The sequence below is a fragment of the Cricetulus griseus genome, chromosome 2 (genome assembly GCF_003668045.3).
Source record: "Cricetulus griseus strain 17A/GY chromosome 2, alternate assembly CriGri-PICRH-1.0, whole genome shotgun sequence".
NCBI classification, from domain to species: Eukaryota; Metazoa; Chordata; class Mammalia; order Rodentia; family Cricetidae; genus Cricetulus; species Cricetulus griseus.
In genome coordinates this window covers 292542012-292557533 of record NC_048595.1, presented here as the reverse complement: position 1 = coordinate 292557533, position 15522 = coordinate 292542012, and the positions used below count along the sequence as shown (strand labels likewise).

Here is a 15522-nt window from a genome sequence, read left to right as displayed (position 1 = left end):
CACTCCCTCTGAGGTACAAAGTGAGGAGGGAAGACCATGGGGACCCAGGAGCAACAGGGAAGGCTGTGGGAGGCTCGAAGTGCCTGACAGGCAGGGGTAGGAAAGAGTCAGAACGGCCCCCTTGGCCCTACTTCACCATGTCAGGTGATTGACACCATTAGAGAATCCCACTTCTAGAAGCACAGAGGAGACCTCCTCTTCATAGGACACTTGGAGGAGACTGGTACAGAGGGGAATTGCTCTGGGACCCACCAAGACATGCTGAACAAGACGAAGAGGAGGCGTCTTAGCTTATAAAATCTTTTTCTCCCTAAATAATCTATAATTACATTATTCCCCCTTCCCTCTCGTCTATCCAAGTCCTCCATACGCTCCCCTTGCTTTCTTCCAAATTCATGGCCTCTTCTTCTGTAATTGTTGTGTGTTTCTAAATACATAAATACAACCTGCTTAGTCTGTATAATTTTACTTCTATGTGTATGTTTGGGGACTGACCATTGGGTACTGGATAATCAATTGGTATGGTCTTCCCTGGAGAAAGACTATCTCTCACTCTCAGTCTTCCTTGGTTGCCTGTGGTTTTGTCTAGTAAGGCATCATGAGCCCCCCCCCCCCACTTCCACATCACCATGCCTGTTGGTGTTGTCCTTGTTCAGATCGTGTCTAGGCATCCACACTAGACTTCATGGGTACAGCAGCTGACATTTCTCGGTGTCACTCTCTCGCAGCAAGCTTCCTACTTCTCTGGCTCTTATAATCTGTCTGTGCCTTCTTCTGCAATGCTCGCCGAGGTGCAAGAGCTGTGTTGTAGATGTACCCGCTGGGACTGGGCTCCACCACTATGCATCGTCAATTAGCTGTGGTGTTCTATACGGATGTGGGTCTCATCTGTTGATGAGGGCGACAGGTATCCTTCTCTGGGAGTATAGGGACAAATATTTGGTGCAGTTAAGGATTATTATGGCGGATTAGTGAAGTGGTAGTTGTAGGTTCTCCTCCAAGATCCACAGCTTTCCGGGCCTGGGTAGTTGGATAGGTTTTATAACCAGGCATGCTGAGTGAGCTGTGAGTCCAATAACAGCATTGCTGGTTACCACCAAGGTATGCACACCACTACTGTACTTTAGGGCTATTGTGTCACAGTGGTTGTTGCTGTGGCTCATATGTGCCACATTCCCTCCTTTGGAACTTTTCGTGGCACCTTCTGGTACTATGAAAGCTAGTCCTCAGGGGAAAAGCCTAGCGCAACTCAAATGCAATGTTAAAAATGGCCTGAAATGCAGGTTAATGGAACAGAAGAACCCAACGGTGGGTCCATCTGCCTCTAGGTATGTGGGATATAGGTGACATTTGAAATCAGGACCATCTCGGGGAGGGGACACGGATGGTAAAAGTCCTTATCATACAGCACACAACTTGACTTGTCAAAAAGGTGAGTGTGCCAGTGAGGAGCCAGATGTCAAGGCTAGAATCCAGGAACATGTTTGATGGATGCTGCAGTCCTAACTGGGACCCATGACAAGATTACAATTCCCAGGTTACTAAACACTACAATCAAAAGTTAATTCATCTGAAAAAAAAAGGAAGCAAAATAAAAACATTCTACAACATGAAAAATGTCAGTGCTTCACAGAGAACAATGGATCTGTCTGCATGCAACTAGAGGAACTGTGTGGAGGGGACAGAGTTGGAGGGAAGGATATGTGCTGCACTCACCAGTTCACCACCACCATCTCGGGGAGGGGGCACAGATGGTAAAAGTCCTTATCATACAGCACACAACTTGACTTGTCAAAAAGGTATGTGTGCCAATGAGGAGCCAGATAGTGAGATAGGCATTTCTGTGCTCAGGGTTTGTAATGAAGTACAGGCATGGCATGTACATCATCAAGGGTGCAGCAGTCACTTTGGAAAAGGTTGGTGGAGGACTGTGAACAGCTGGGATCACTGGCATGTGACTCCGGGACTAAGAGCTGTGGGAGTCAGAAAGGATCAGAGCAGGACTAAGTGAAAACATCAGCTGTGGACATGGGAACTGTCCTGATGTTGAGGAGCTCTCCCAGGCCCTGAGGAGGTTCTCCCCATCTCTGTATACTGCTCCAGAACTGTGAAGAAAGCAGAGTTTTCAGGCAGGAGCCAAGGCAAAATAAAGTACCAAGGAGACAAGGTTTAGTGGGCAAGAGTTCAGTAATTTACTGCCAAGGCAAAGCTCTGGTGGGCTAAAGAGCGTGTGGTGGGAAGGGGACTCCAAGGTGGGGACAAGAAATTTCAGATTTCAGATGTTTAAGTTCCAGAAGTTTCCAAGGAACAAGACAGTCTTCTGGAATGTCCCCAAAGTGTCCCTAGCAATGCTTTCCATAATTACATTGCCGCTGCCTACTTTTGTCGTTGTTAATGACAGTTGTACGTATGTATCATTTCTCTACAAAGCATATACACTCCCCCTTGACAAGCTTCCTGAGTTACAGGCACAGGGAACAAGTGATGATCACATCCCTCCCAGGTCACCATTCTGCGCACACAGCAGTTAGGCTGGCCCTGAACAGAAGCTCACACTAACCCAGCCCTTCATCATGCAACTATTTTAGAATTTCTAAGACTCTAAATTAACTCATCAAGGGAAACAAAATCCTTTAAAAAGTCAGAGTCTGAATATACAAGACAGGAAGATTTGTGCATTATTCTTTTTTAAATGAACCAAAGAACTTGACCTCAAACATGAAATGAAAGAGATGTGTTTCTGACAATGCAGCAAAACATCTCAACACACACTATCTGAAGATTGCACACACTGTCAGATCTCTGCGTGCCCACCATTGTGGTGGGCACCAGCACCGAGCGCCTGCTTGAAGACCACAACTCCAACAGGAAGAAGTTCATGAGAAGAAGTGAGATCAACAGGTTCATACCTACCCATTAGATTCCTCCTCCTCCTCCTCTTCCTCCTCCTCCTCCTCTCTTCTCTCTCCCTTCCTCCTGCCCTTCTCTCCTATATGTAGTTGAAAAATACTAACATTTGAAAGAACTTCAGGAATCCAAAGACCTTGAGGGTGGCTGTCTAATCATACAAGATAAAAATCTTCAGTGGTTTCACTAGAATTCAACTTGGACAACAAAGTCAACCAATTTGGCTTCAGCTGGCAAAATTTTCCTACAAAGGGCCAGATAGTAGGTTGTACTAGAAAACTCCACAGACACTGAAAAATGAATGTAATGGGTTCCAATTATACACTTTTATACTTTTTTGAGCTTCTTTTAATTTTTATGTGCCATGAAAATTTCTCCAGACTTTTTCCAATCACTTAAAAAACATGCAATTCGGGGCTGGAGAGATGGCTCAGAGGTTAAGAAGCACCGACTGCTCTTCCAGAGGTCCTGAGTTCAATTCCCAGCAACCACATGGTGGCTCACAACCATCTGTAATGACATCTGGTGCCTCTTCTGGTGTGCAGATATACATAGAAGCAGAATGTTGTATACATAATTAATAAATAAAATCTTTAAAATATATATGCAATTCGCGCCCCCTCCCCGCCCTCCGGTTCCCAGGCGACCTGTCTGAAGCAGCGGCGCTATGAGCTGGCCGGCCGCCCCCGGCTCGAGGCTGTGAGGCGCTCGGGGCCGGGGTGCGCGGCGGCGCTCGGCGGCGGCGGCGGGCGGCGGACACTCCTGCTCGGCAGCGGCCATTCGCGCTGGCCGCGGCGACGTCCTGGGACCGGCGGCCTAAGGTCCCCGCCGCCGCCGCTGCTGCTGCTGCTGCTGCTGCTGGCGCTGCTGCCCGCCGCCGCCCCGCGGTCCCCGGCCCTAGTCGCTGCTCCTGTGGGGCCCAGCATGAGCCTCTACCTGAGCGAGGACGAGGTGCGCCGGCCGCTCGGCTGCTCGGCTGCTCGGTCTTGATGCAGAACTTTACTATGTGAGAAATGACCTTATTAGTCACTATGCTCTGTCCTTTAACCTGCTAGTGCCCAGTGAGTCGAACTTCCTGCACTTCACTTGGCATGCAAAGTCCAAGGTTGAATATACGCTGGGATTACAAGTAGACAATTTTGTGGCTATGGGCATGCCCCAGGTCAATATTTCTGCTCAAGGGGAAGTCCCACACACTTTATCAGTGTTTCGGGTTGAGCTTTCCTGTACCCGCAAAGTCGACTCTGAAGTTATGATACTAATGCAGCTCAACCTGACAGTAAATTCTTCAAAAAAACTTTACAGTTTTAAATTTTAAACGAAGGAAAATGTGCTACAAAAAAACTTGAAGAAGTAAAAACTTCAGCCTTGGACAAAAACACTAGCAGAACTATTTATGTTCCTGTACATGCAGCTCCAACTACTTCCAGGCGTGTGTTTTATATCAGTGTAGGGGTTTGTTGTGCAGTAATATTTCTTGTAGCAATAATATTAGCTGTTTTGCACCTTCATAGTATGAAAAGGATTGAACTGGATGATAGCATCAGCGCCAGCAGTAGTTCCCAAGGGCTATCTTACCTTCCACCCAGACGACTCAGTATCTGAGAGCTGACACACCCAACAATGCAACTCCTATCACCAGCTCCTCAGGTTATCCTACCTTGAGGATAGAGAAGAACGACTTGCGGAGTGTCACTCTTTTAGAGGCCAAAGCCAAGGTGAAGGATATAGCCATATCCAGGGAAAGGATAACACTGAAAGATGTGCTCCAAAAGGTGAGTTCGAGGCCAGCCTGGTCTCCAGAGCGAGTGCTAGGATAGGCTCCAAAGCTACACAGAGAAACCCTGTCTCGGAAAAAAAAAAAAAAAGGTACTTTTGGGCATATTTTCCATGGGATTTTAGTAGATGAAAAAGACCCAAATAAAGAAAAGCAAACATTCGTAAAGACAGTTAAAGATCAAGCTTCTGAAGTTCAAGTGACAATGATGCTAACAGAGAGCTGTAAGCTTCAAGGTCTCCATCACAGAAACCTTCTTCCTATTACTCATGTTTGCAAAGAAGAAGGGGGAAAGCCCATGGTGATACTGCCGTACATGAACTGGGGGAACCTTAAATTGTTTCTACAGCAGTGCAAATTAGTAGAAGCCAATAATCCTCAGGCAATTTCCCAGCAAGATTTGGGACACATGGCTATTCAGATTGCCTGTGGAATGAGCTACCTGGCAAGAAGGGAGGTGATCCATAAAGACCTGGCTGCTAGGAACTGTGTCATCGACAACACTCTTCAAGTGAAAATCACAGACAACGCCCTTTCCAGAGTCTTGTTTCCCATCGACTACCACTGTTTAGGGGACAATGAGAACAGACCCGTGCGATGGGTGGCTCTGGAAAGTCTGGTTAACAATGAATTCTCTAGTGCTGGTGATGTGTGGGCCTTTGGAGTGACGCTATGGGAGCTCATGACTCTGGGCCAGACGCCCTATGTGGACATCGACCCCTTTGAGATGGCCGCTTTCCTGAAAGATGGCTACCGAATGGCCCAGCCAATCAACTGCCCTGATGAACTGTTTGCTGTGATGGCCTGTTGCTGGGCCTTGGACCCAGAGGAGAGGCCTAAGTTTCAACAGCTGGTCCAGTGCCTGACAGAGTTCCATGCCGCCTTGGGAGCCTACCTCTGACTTCTCTCCCAGCCCCACAGCCCGGAAGCAAGTGCCTGTTCCAGATGCTTTGCACGTAGTGCAGAGCCTGCAGAAGCACATTTGTCTCCCAGAACACCGTGCCTTAGGAATGCTTTCAAACCTGAACTTCCAAAGACAGACTTAATGTGGAGTATTTTCTAGATACCACTTTTATTAGGTTGAACGGAAAGGGGTTTTGTAAATTTTTTGGCCAAAAATTTTTTAAAATATAGTTACTTTGGACTAGGGGGTGCATTCTTAAAAAAGAAATAAACAGTTTTAAAAATTGTTTAGACACAGATATTTGGAATAGATGTCTTAGTGCCAACTGCTTTTATTTTTATGTTTTACTTCATTGAGGTAATCTAGGTGACTCACCTTTAAAACTATTTTAACGTTTTTGTCACTGCTTTTGGGAATGGTTTGCCTTCAAGATATGGTACTCTACTTAGGAAAAAACAGCATGAAAAGATGTATGTTAGCAGAAGGAAAATTAAAGAAAAGATAAAGAGAAAAAGAAATATAAAAACAACAGCAACAACAAAAACCACAGTGCCCCTGCACAGAACATTGTTTGTGTAGTGAACGTGGCTCTGCTTTCTTGTTTGGGGAGGCAGTGGCTGAGTTCAGCACATCTCAGCTTTCCTGTGACCTAGAAGAGGGCTGGGGGCAGATTCGTAGGAAGCGGTGGTAACCTTATTTATTTTTTGCTCTCTGGGCAAGGAGATGATACAGTTCTAGAAAGTGAACCCTCTCTATGCCTGGGGTTCCCTCTGTGTGCACCTGGGGTTGTGCTATGCAGAGCTGGAGTTATTGTGGGTTTGGGTTGTTTTTAGTTTAAATGGGCAATTTTTATGCTTATCTTCAAGGCTGGCTTAAGTATAAATTTGTTTTTTTTAAAACACTTGAAAAATTAAAGGACTCATTTTATATGATGATATTCAAACACTGTTAAAAAATATGCAATTCGTTCTTGGCTCAGAGACTATTCAAACAGAGGTAGTGGCAGTGTGATGGTGATGATGAGCCACAGCATCTCTGTCACATGGTTAAACAAGAGGTGGCCATCTTAATGATGAAATACAGACCAAGGTGTGGCTCACCCTCTGACAAAACCCCAGGACACGTGAAGGCCTCGCTCCTCCTCTGCAATAAAGCTGGGCCAGAGGAGCTGCCCTCAGTCCTCCCAGTCCAACTCTAAGGGTGGACAGTCTTGTCCCCAGCCCCATGATTTGCTTTCTTTCAAACTCTCAGATTCTACTTCCTCACATGACTGTCTCCAAATCTTATACAACCAGAATGCTTGTAAGGTTTGATATCTACAGATAAGCCTGTCCTGCTGTAGAGGACAAGGACCCTGCCCTCAGACATGGCACTGTCCTGTGTACAATACACATCTGGGATGACTGCTCCATGCAGCCACTTCTACTGCTCATGAAGAGGCAAGTTTGGGCAAATAGGAGCTGGCTCTAGATCAGCAGCTGGCCCACAGAGGTCCTGAGATAATCACTGTGTCACTGTGACAGAAAAAGGACCAAGGCCCAGACATCTGCCCACTGGGGATGATGTGCTACACCAATGCCCCTTCCTGGAACTGGGAAGGTAACAAGCAGAACTACCTCCAGGTGCATGTAAGTGGAAAGAACACATCACTACTCATAATTGTAGGAGCCCTAGCAATTGTGTTTCAGAGACGGGGTCTCTCTATGTAGTCCTGGCTGTCTTGGAGCTTGCTATGTAGACCAAACAGGCCTTGACCTCACAGGCATCCTCCACCACACCTGGCTCAAAATCATTATCACCTATTTATGATGTTTAGAAGCCAGGCCTCTGAGGAGGAAAGAGAAGGGGACAGGTGCCTACTCGGCCTCACCTGTCAGGTTAGTATTTCTACTGGGACAATATCCTCAAGTGATAAATAGCACAAGGGATTTTGTCATGTGGTTACAGATATTGATCAGCTGCTACCGAACAGGCAATTAGAAAGAAGATAAGGTGATCTGAAAGAGGAGAAAACAGAATAAACCAGTAGGGGAAGTGATGAGGGATGGGAGATTGGCTCAGAAAATGATACAGACACTCATAATCCTAGCCGTGTCCCAGGTCTAGAGCCACACTGACTTCCCTCACCATGGGTGATATGCTTGAAGACTGGGGTCCCCAAAGGGTAGGGACAGTGGGTGTAATGATAAATCTTTCCATCGCAGCCACCTGAGCCCTGCTACCATGTGAGTGCTTTCTACCAGGCTGCCTGAGTACCACCTGCCCCCACATTAAGGTCCCAAGTAACACACAGAGACTTATATTAGGTACAAATGCTTCTTGGTCAATCGACTAGGATTTCTTATATGCTAGCTCAGTCTTAAGTATCAACCATAAAGACTTATCTTATCAGATGCCAGCTGCTGGTGTCTTCTCTTACTAGGATCACATGGCAGCTCCAGAGCAGAGGGCAGGAGGAAGAGAAAAGGGAACAACTTCCTTCTTGCCCTTGCTTATATATGAGTCTGCCTGCTATGTCACTTCCCACCTGTATCACAAGACTTCCTTTTACTACATTTCCCAGAATCCTCCTCGACTCCTAGTCCCAACTATCTTGCTTTCCTATTGACCAACAGTACTTTATTTATCAACCAATAAGACAAACACATACACAGAAGTACCTCCCCATCAAGTGGGAAACAGAATTAAAGCAGAATAGTGTTCAACAGGGCCAAGTCCCCAAGAGAGCTATGATACTCTTTAAATTGGGCCATTCAAGCTCTGGCAGACAAAACCCCATACCCTGCTTCGCACCCCTGTATGTCTGCCTCCCCACATTGGGATGCCACCAGCAAGCTTTGGCTTCTTTCATGGAAACTGCTTTATTTCCTGCTGTCAAGGCTGTGTCTCTGCATTTCTGGAGGGAGCTCAGTTATCTCTCCCTTTCCATCCACCTGACTCCTAGAGCCCTAGAATACCATACCCTCCATGGCACCATCCACATCCGTGCTTAGCTCACAGGAGGACCAAAAGCTGACTGCAGCACTGAGATCTTGTTACCAGGGAGGACAAGGAGAAATGACCTGAAGATGCTGCACACCAACACCTAGAATATTGTCGGGACAGCAATGCCCAAAGCTAGGGCTGACTCAGAAGCTGGAGGAAGCTGGAGGAAGGGCCAGCCTTGGGTTGATCCTGCTTCCAAACTCACTAGTCCCAAGATCCAGGCTGCCTTCTTGTCCAAGTTCTCCCCCTGAAAAGTAAGGAGCTGGTTTCTAGGGGCCAAGGGAGGTGCCATGTTGGACCACACGGCTCTGCCACTTAGAAAGGACAGGCTTACACCAGCACAGGTGCACAGCTCCCCGCCCCAGGAGGTGTCCAGCATATGCACAGATGTTTCCTTAACTGACACCCAGCAACCCCAGCAGCAGCAGGAGGCTGTATGGGCACTCAAGGTGACTTTCAAGTACCAATAAGAAAACAAAGTCAGAACTAAGAGACATTTTCTCAATTGTCTGCATGATGACTAAAAAGAAAATCAGGTATGACCCACCTCCTCATAAGAAAACAAGAGTCTGCTTGGAGATGTGATTTAAATCACATATTCATTGTATTTTATGGATACTTAAAAGGTAGACAAAGTTGTTTTTCAGACACAGGCTTAACTCTGTCTGCATACATACCATACACACAATACATAGGGATATGTACACATAGCAAATACGTTGCATTGACTCTATTTGCACATGAGTGTAAGTAAGTGGCTGTCTTGGTTGCTATGATTTGTAAGATGTAAGTGGAGGAGTTGAGGTCTCTTAACTTTGTTACTTCTCTTCCCCGTGGGTAGTCTGCTGCCATAGCATCGTGAATTCCGATGCTGTTGTTGATGGTGGCTCTGACTGTAGGAGCCCGTAGCAGACCACACCTGCCTCCCTCACCTGTGTCCTTGACTGTTTCCTCCCTGGAAGTCAGCCTTGCTTATTATTCTTACCACAGACTTTCTTTTCTACTTGAAGCTTTTAATCCTGGCTGTCAATTTTCACAAACACATTTGGGATGCATTCTTTCATATAATCAAATAGTGAGTTGTTTAAAAAAAAAAAAAAACTCAATCTGAGAATTTTTGAGTATGTTACTGCACTATTTATTTTTTCAAATACGAACTCTGCCAGGTCTCTCCCTGTCACCAAGGCTCACTGTGTCCAGGTTTTCATGCTCCCTGTCATTCCCCCACTGACTGGCAGGTGGCCTGGTTTTTTTGTTTGTTTTTTTGTTTTTTCTTCTCTGCTGCCTGTGTGTTCCCGTTCTGCTAGCTTGAGCTGTTGCTCATTTTAATGGAAAAGTTTCATGAGAAATATAAACATCTGTCTCTTGGACCATCAGCTTCATCTTGCCTCCTGGAATGACCTCGCATGAAACAAAACTGCCTTAGCTCACTCCTTTGCTTGGCACCTTTTGTTTTCAGTTTATTAAACTGTGATCTTGGTTTTCCTGCCAGCTCAGGGCCTTTCTGCCTGGCTTACTGCCTGAAACCCTCAGCATCCTCTGCTCCAAGAATCCAGAAAATAGAAACAAGCTCTTGACACCACCCTCTTGTGCTCCCAGCTGAATGTCACTTAAGCTCTCAGTTGAAGACAGCACACTCCATTCTGTGACAATAAGCCCACAACTCTTTAGCTCTAGTTCCACAGTTTAATAAGAGACTCCAGTTTTTGTCTTTTTGTAATGACTTTTTCATGGATCCCCTTGTCTATTTGATTCTGCTAAAGATCATCTTACAGAAAGGCTGGTGAATGATACGGTTTCTCCCTTTTAAAGCATTTCATTTTCTTTCTCCTTGAAGACAACCTTGGCTCAGTATCAAGCTCACAGGCAAGCCAGGTAACACTTTCTCTTACAAATAACATTCTCTCTGCACAGAGAAGAGAGAGGCTTGAAGGCCTGGCCTGGCTGACTGCCCCATTTCATCCAGCCACACCTTATGCATCCCCAGCCGACACCAACTCCCCAACTGAGGTTTATCCTTGACTCTGTTCTGCCCCACCTCATAACAATTCTCTGGAGTTTTGTCTTCACTCTTGGCTTCTGGGGACCAGTTTTCTCTTCTGACTTTTACTGTTCACTTTTCTTCAACTAAATACAATTTGGTTCCAAATGCCACCTTTCCAGTGGTTCCCCACAGTGGTCCTCAGGGACTCTGTCTGCTTCTTTTCTATCCTGTTGTTCTAGCCTCTCTGTCATGTGTTCTTTAGTCTTGCAGACATGGCTGCTGTGGCTCACATGCACCTCTTTCCCTGGTGACATCCACTCACTGGCAAGGCTCTGACTACCACTAACAAGTTAAAAGTATATTTGCTCTCAAACCCTAAACTAGGTTTAACATTTTAAAGTCTGCTTCTAAATGTCACCCGAAAACTCCCACAACAAGCCTTATAGAGCCATCCAAAAAACGATGTGTCCAACTAAATTACCCATATTTTCTCCAAAAATAGTTTTTCTACCTTAAATAATATCAAGTTTCCATCCATGGAGCCTGACTCAAGGGGAATTCTATCAATTTTTTTTCTCTTTTCCCCATCACTCGGTTACTGGAAACACCTTAATAATCCTCGCTGCAAATTTTCTCATGCATTCCTCTCTTTCCACTTTCCATCCCTACTTGGTTCCTCCCAGGAACCAGCATCTGGATCTTCCTCAACCACTTCCTCCATGGTCCAGAATCAGGGGCCCGGAATGCACACATCCAGTGAGCATTGCCACACGAGTGGAATGAATGGTCACTCAGCACAGTCACACTCAGCATGGTCACACTCAGCATGACACTTTGAGTCCACCTGTGCAGCCTGACTCTTGTCAGTCCTTATTCTACGCTGATGATGCCACAGGTGAGCCGAGTTAATGACCAGCCTGCTTCAGATGAGCCCAGACCCTGCCCTCAAGCTGCTGGGAGGTTCACCTTCAGGCTGCAAGGTCACAGCTGGTTAGTGCTCAGACTGGTTCACAGCTGAGAGAAATGGCTGTCCCTCTGCTTCACATGTATAAACAAAGACAATGGTATTACTAGAAAGAAAGGGGTTTTCTCTTTAAAATGACACACGCTACACCAGCTTGTTTCTTGGGTCCATTTGATTGGAAAATCTTATCCTAACCCTTTACTCTGAGGTAATGTCTATCTTTGAAGTGGAGGTGTGTTTCTTGTGTCCAGCAGAAGGATGGATTCTGTCTTCGTATCCATTCTGTTAGCCTGTCTTTTTTTTAACCTCCAAATAAGAAAAATATTTATTAAATAAACTTACACCAAGCCACAGTGACCTTTCAAATGCACTTTCGAAGCCAATGCAACCCATAGAGTAATTTTAATCAAGTTAATAGTTTATTATCAGGGGATGACAAACAGAGATGTGGCTATCAGGTTGTGATTAGGTCTGATCAATCAAATCTGTCACAAATGGAGTGACTTTGGGAAACCAAGTAACCTCTTTGGGCTATAGCATCTTCATATTTAAAACAGAAACATTAGAATACCCCTGTTGCCTCTTATGGTGACTTAAGAAAATCAAGACTAGTATATGTAAGGAGATGCTTGAGGAGGTGAAACATATTTATGACATTAGTAATATCAGTTACCCACGAATACTAAGGAGATTTATTTACAAAGCTCAAGAGGTGAAGGGTTTTGCTTTGAGAGATGATTCTCTTGTGTTTTATTTTTGAATGCTCTTCAGAGATTTTTATGCCTTTACCTAGGAACATATCATATTGTTCTTGTGGTCTCTATCACAGATCTTGTCTATTCCTTTGGGCTTAGCAGAAGTGTAAAAATTCTGCTTGTCTTTAGTTCCTCTTGCTCCCAGGCGTCCTGGTGTCTATCCATTGCTCATCTGTTCAAAAATACATCATAGCTTCCCTCTGGCCAGGTGAACTGCAGTTTTATCTTCTCGGTTCTGCATCATTCAGTCTGGTATGGCTTTGGCTAATGGATCTATCTTGCATCCTCAATTTACCTATTACATTTTACCATTTGCTATAGTCAAATGGTGGTAGGAGGTGAAATCTTGGTGATGAGGTTATGATGGAGAACATAGGCAATATTAGTCCTTTCTTCAGGGACCTGCTTTTCCCTTCTAACATGTGAAGATTCACAGGGAAAGGACCATCTGTGACATTGAAAATAGGCCTCCATAACATGCTGAATCTCCTTGATGTGGCACTTCTTCCATGACTGTGGACTATAAGGCTGTGCTGTCTGCAGAATATCTTCTGTGGTATTTTCTCACAGTGGCCTAGGTGAACTGAATCTCCTTTTAGCCTGGGCATTCATTGCATAGCCTATGTCTTTTTATAGGCAAGTTAAGACAATTAATATTGAGGGAAATTAAGGACCATCGAGTGCTTATTCTTGTTTGTTTTTGATTTGTTGTTGGTAGTGGTATTGTGTGTGGATTTACCCTGCTTTTTCTTTTGGCTTTAGGTAAAGTGGGATTATCTATTGCCTATGTTTTTGTGAGTGTAGTTAACTTCCTTAGGTTTGAGTTTTCCTTCCAGTACTTTCTGTAGGGCTGGATTAGTGGCTATGTATTGTTTAAATCTGGTTTTGTAGTGGAATATTCAGCAGGAAAAAAACAATGGGATATTGAAATTCATAGGCAAATGGGTGGAACTAGAAGAAACCATTCTGAGCGAGGTAACCCAGTCACAAAAAGATAAACATGGTATGTATTCACTCATATATAGATTTTATACATAGAGCAAAGGACTACCAGCCTACAATCCACACTGCCAGAGAAGCTAGGAAACAAGGAGGACCCTAAGAAAGACATACATGGTCCCCCAGAGAAGGAGAAAGGAACAAGATCTCCTGGGCAAATTGGGAGCATGGAGGAGGTGCGAGGGAGCTAGGAGAATGAGAAGGGGAGAAGACGAGGGGTAAGGAGAACATGAGGGAGCAGGAAGATTGAGTAGGGGGAAGAATGGAGGAGAGCAAGATAAAAGATCCCATAATAGAGGAAACCATTATAGGTTTAAAGAGAAATCAGGCACAAGGAAAATGTCCAGAGATCTACAAGGATGACACCAACTAACAATCTAATCAACAGTGGAGAGACTACCTTAAATGCCCTCCCCTGATAATGAGATTGATGACTACCTTATATGCCATCCTAGAGCCTTCATCCAGCAGCTGATGGAAGTAGAAGCAGACACCCATGGCTAAACACTGAACTGAACTGGAATCCAGTTGCAGAAGAGGAGTGATGAGCAAAGGGGTCAAGACCAGGCTGGTGAAACCCACAGAAACAGTTGAACAAGGGGGAGCTCGTAGACGCCAGACTGATAGCTGGGAAACCAGCATAGGACTGATCCAGACCCCATGAATGTGGGTGTCAATGAGGAGAACTCAGAAATCTATGGAGCCTCTGGTAGTGGATTAGTACTTATCCCTAGCACAGGAATGGACTTTGGGAGCCCATTCCACATAGAGGGATACTCTCTTAGTCTAGACACACGGAAGAGGGCCTAGGCCCTATCTCAAAGGATATGACAGGCTCTGAAGGTCCCCCATGAAAGGCCTCACCCTCCCTGGTGAGCAGAAAGGGTATGGGATAGGGGGTCAGTGGGGGGCAGGGGAGGAGGGGAGGAAATAGGTTAGTCTGACTCTAACCAGAGTGTATATGACAGAACCAGAACACAAGCACAGCCCTTGCTCACACTCTGACACACACCAGAGCTTATTGCATCATACACATCAGGGAGCTATCACCCAAACAATATCAACAACAAAACAGAGAATGCCAGGAGCCAGAGAGGATGTGTGGAAATAAGAGCCGCTTAGGAAAATGTGACCCTGCAGCTCCTGTAGAGAATAGTCCAGCCATCCCTCAAGAACTTAAGCACACATTGTCATGTGACCTAGCAGTTACACTTCAGGGAATACACCTGAAGAGCTGAAACAGGGTCTCAAACAGATAGCCATCCACCTGCCTTCACACAGGCACAGCTGATCACAAAGCCCAGTGTGAAATAGCCCTGGGAGCCATGAATGGACACTGGCTCAGCATAACATGTGAGATCTGGGATATCATCTAGCCTTAAGATAGAATGGGATTCAGACACATTGTACAATATATGTGTACCTGGAAAGACATGCTGAGTGGAATAAACCGGTGTGACTCTGAAGTCCCCAGAGTGGCCATGCTCACAGGACACAAAGTTTCCTGGAGCCTATGCTACAGTCTGACAAATGCTCTGAAGAGTTCTCAGAGTCAGCTGTATAACACTGTGAACACATTCAGCACTACTGACTGTAGAGTGACTGATGGTTAAGGTGGCATGACAGTGTTAGCTTTGAGTGATACAATGTAGAATCACTGGTAAAGGGGTTTGGGTTGCCAATGATACAATGTAGAAAACTGGTACAGGGGTCTGGGTTGCCAGTGCTACAATGTAGAATCACTGGTAAAGGGGTCTTGGTGAGGAATGGTCCAGCTGGCCTGTGGACATTTTAGAGGGGATTGCCTTAATTCTATTATTTGATGTGGGAAGAGTAGGCTAAAAGTGGGAAGAATAGTTCTCTGGGTTTGGGTCCTGGACTAAAAAGGAGAAAGGGAACCACATGCCAGCATGCATGCATTCATGTTCTCTCTGTTCTTGACTGGGAGTAAAGTAGCTGCTTCAAGTTGCTGCTACCTTGATTTCCCCACTGTAATGATGGAGCATCTCCAAGAGTACGTGCAGGTCCACACCAATTGTGCAGAGCCCTGACCTCCCTAGAGAAGCAACTCCCTCCTGTGTGAGCTTTTGAAGATGTGGCCAGCTCAAAGCTGTCTTTCCTACAGATATTTACATGAAGGGAAAAGGGTCAGTGTGAGGTGAAACAATTGTCTATCCAAGAACGAGAGAAATATCGAGGTTCTAGACTAATGTTCTATAGCTACCTCCTCTGAACTGAACCATTCCC

The 15522-nt window shown here is 45.4% G+C and overlaps 2 protein-coding genes across 3 annotated transcripts in view; one reads left to right on the top strand and one right to left on the bottom strand.

Annotated features, from left to right (window-relative positions):
- The window catches only part of LOC100757154 (tyrosine-protein kinase RYK-like), a 38207-nt gene extending 32560 nt beyond the window's left edge, over positions 1-5647 (top strand). Inside the window, 7 exon segments of the mRNA XM_027401214.2 lie at positions 3612-3704; positions 3707-3879; positions 3881-4198; positions 4200-4244; positions 4246-4480; positions 4483-4686; positions 4777-5647. Of these exon segments, the coding sequence (XP_027257015.1) occupies positions 3612-3704; positions 3707-3879; positions 3881-4198; positions 4200-4244; positions 4246-4480; positions 4483-4686; positions 4777-5585 (1877 nt within the window). The 3' untranslated portion in view covers positions 5586-5647.
- LOC100773612 (ribosomal protein S6 kinase alpha-2) overlaps positions 1-15522 on the bottom strand; it is a 280709-nt gene that overhangs the window by 184308 nt on the left and 80879 nt on the right. The window lies entirely within an intron of this gene.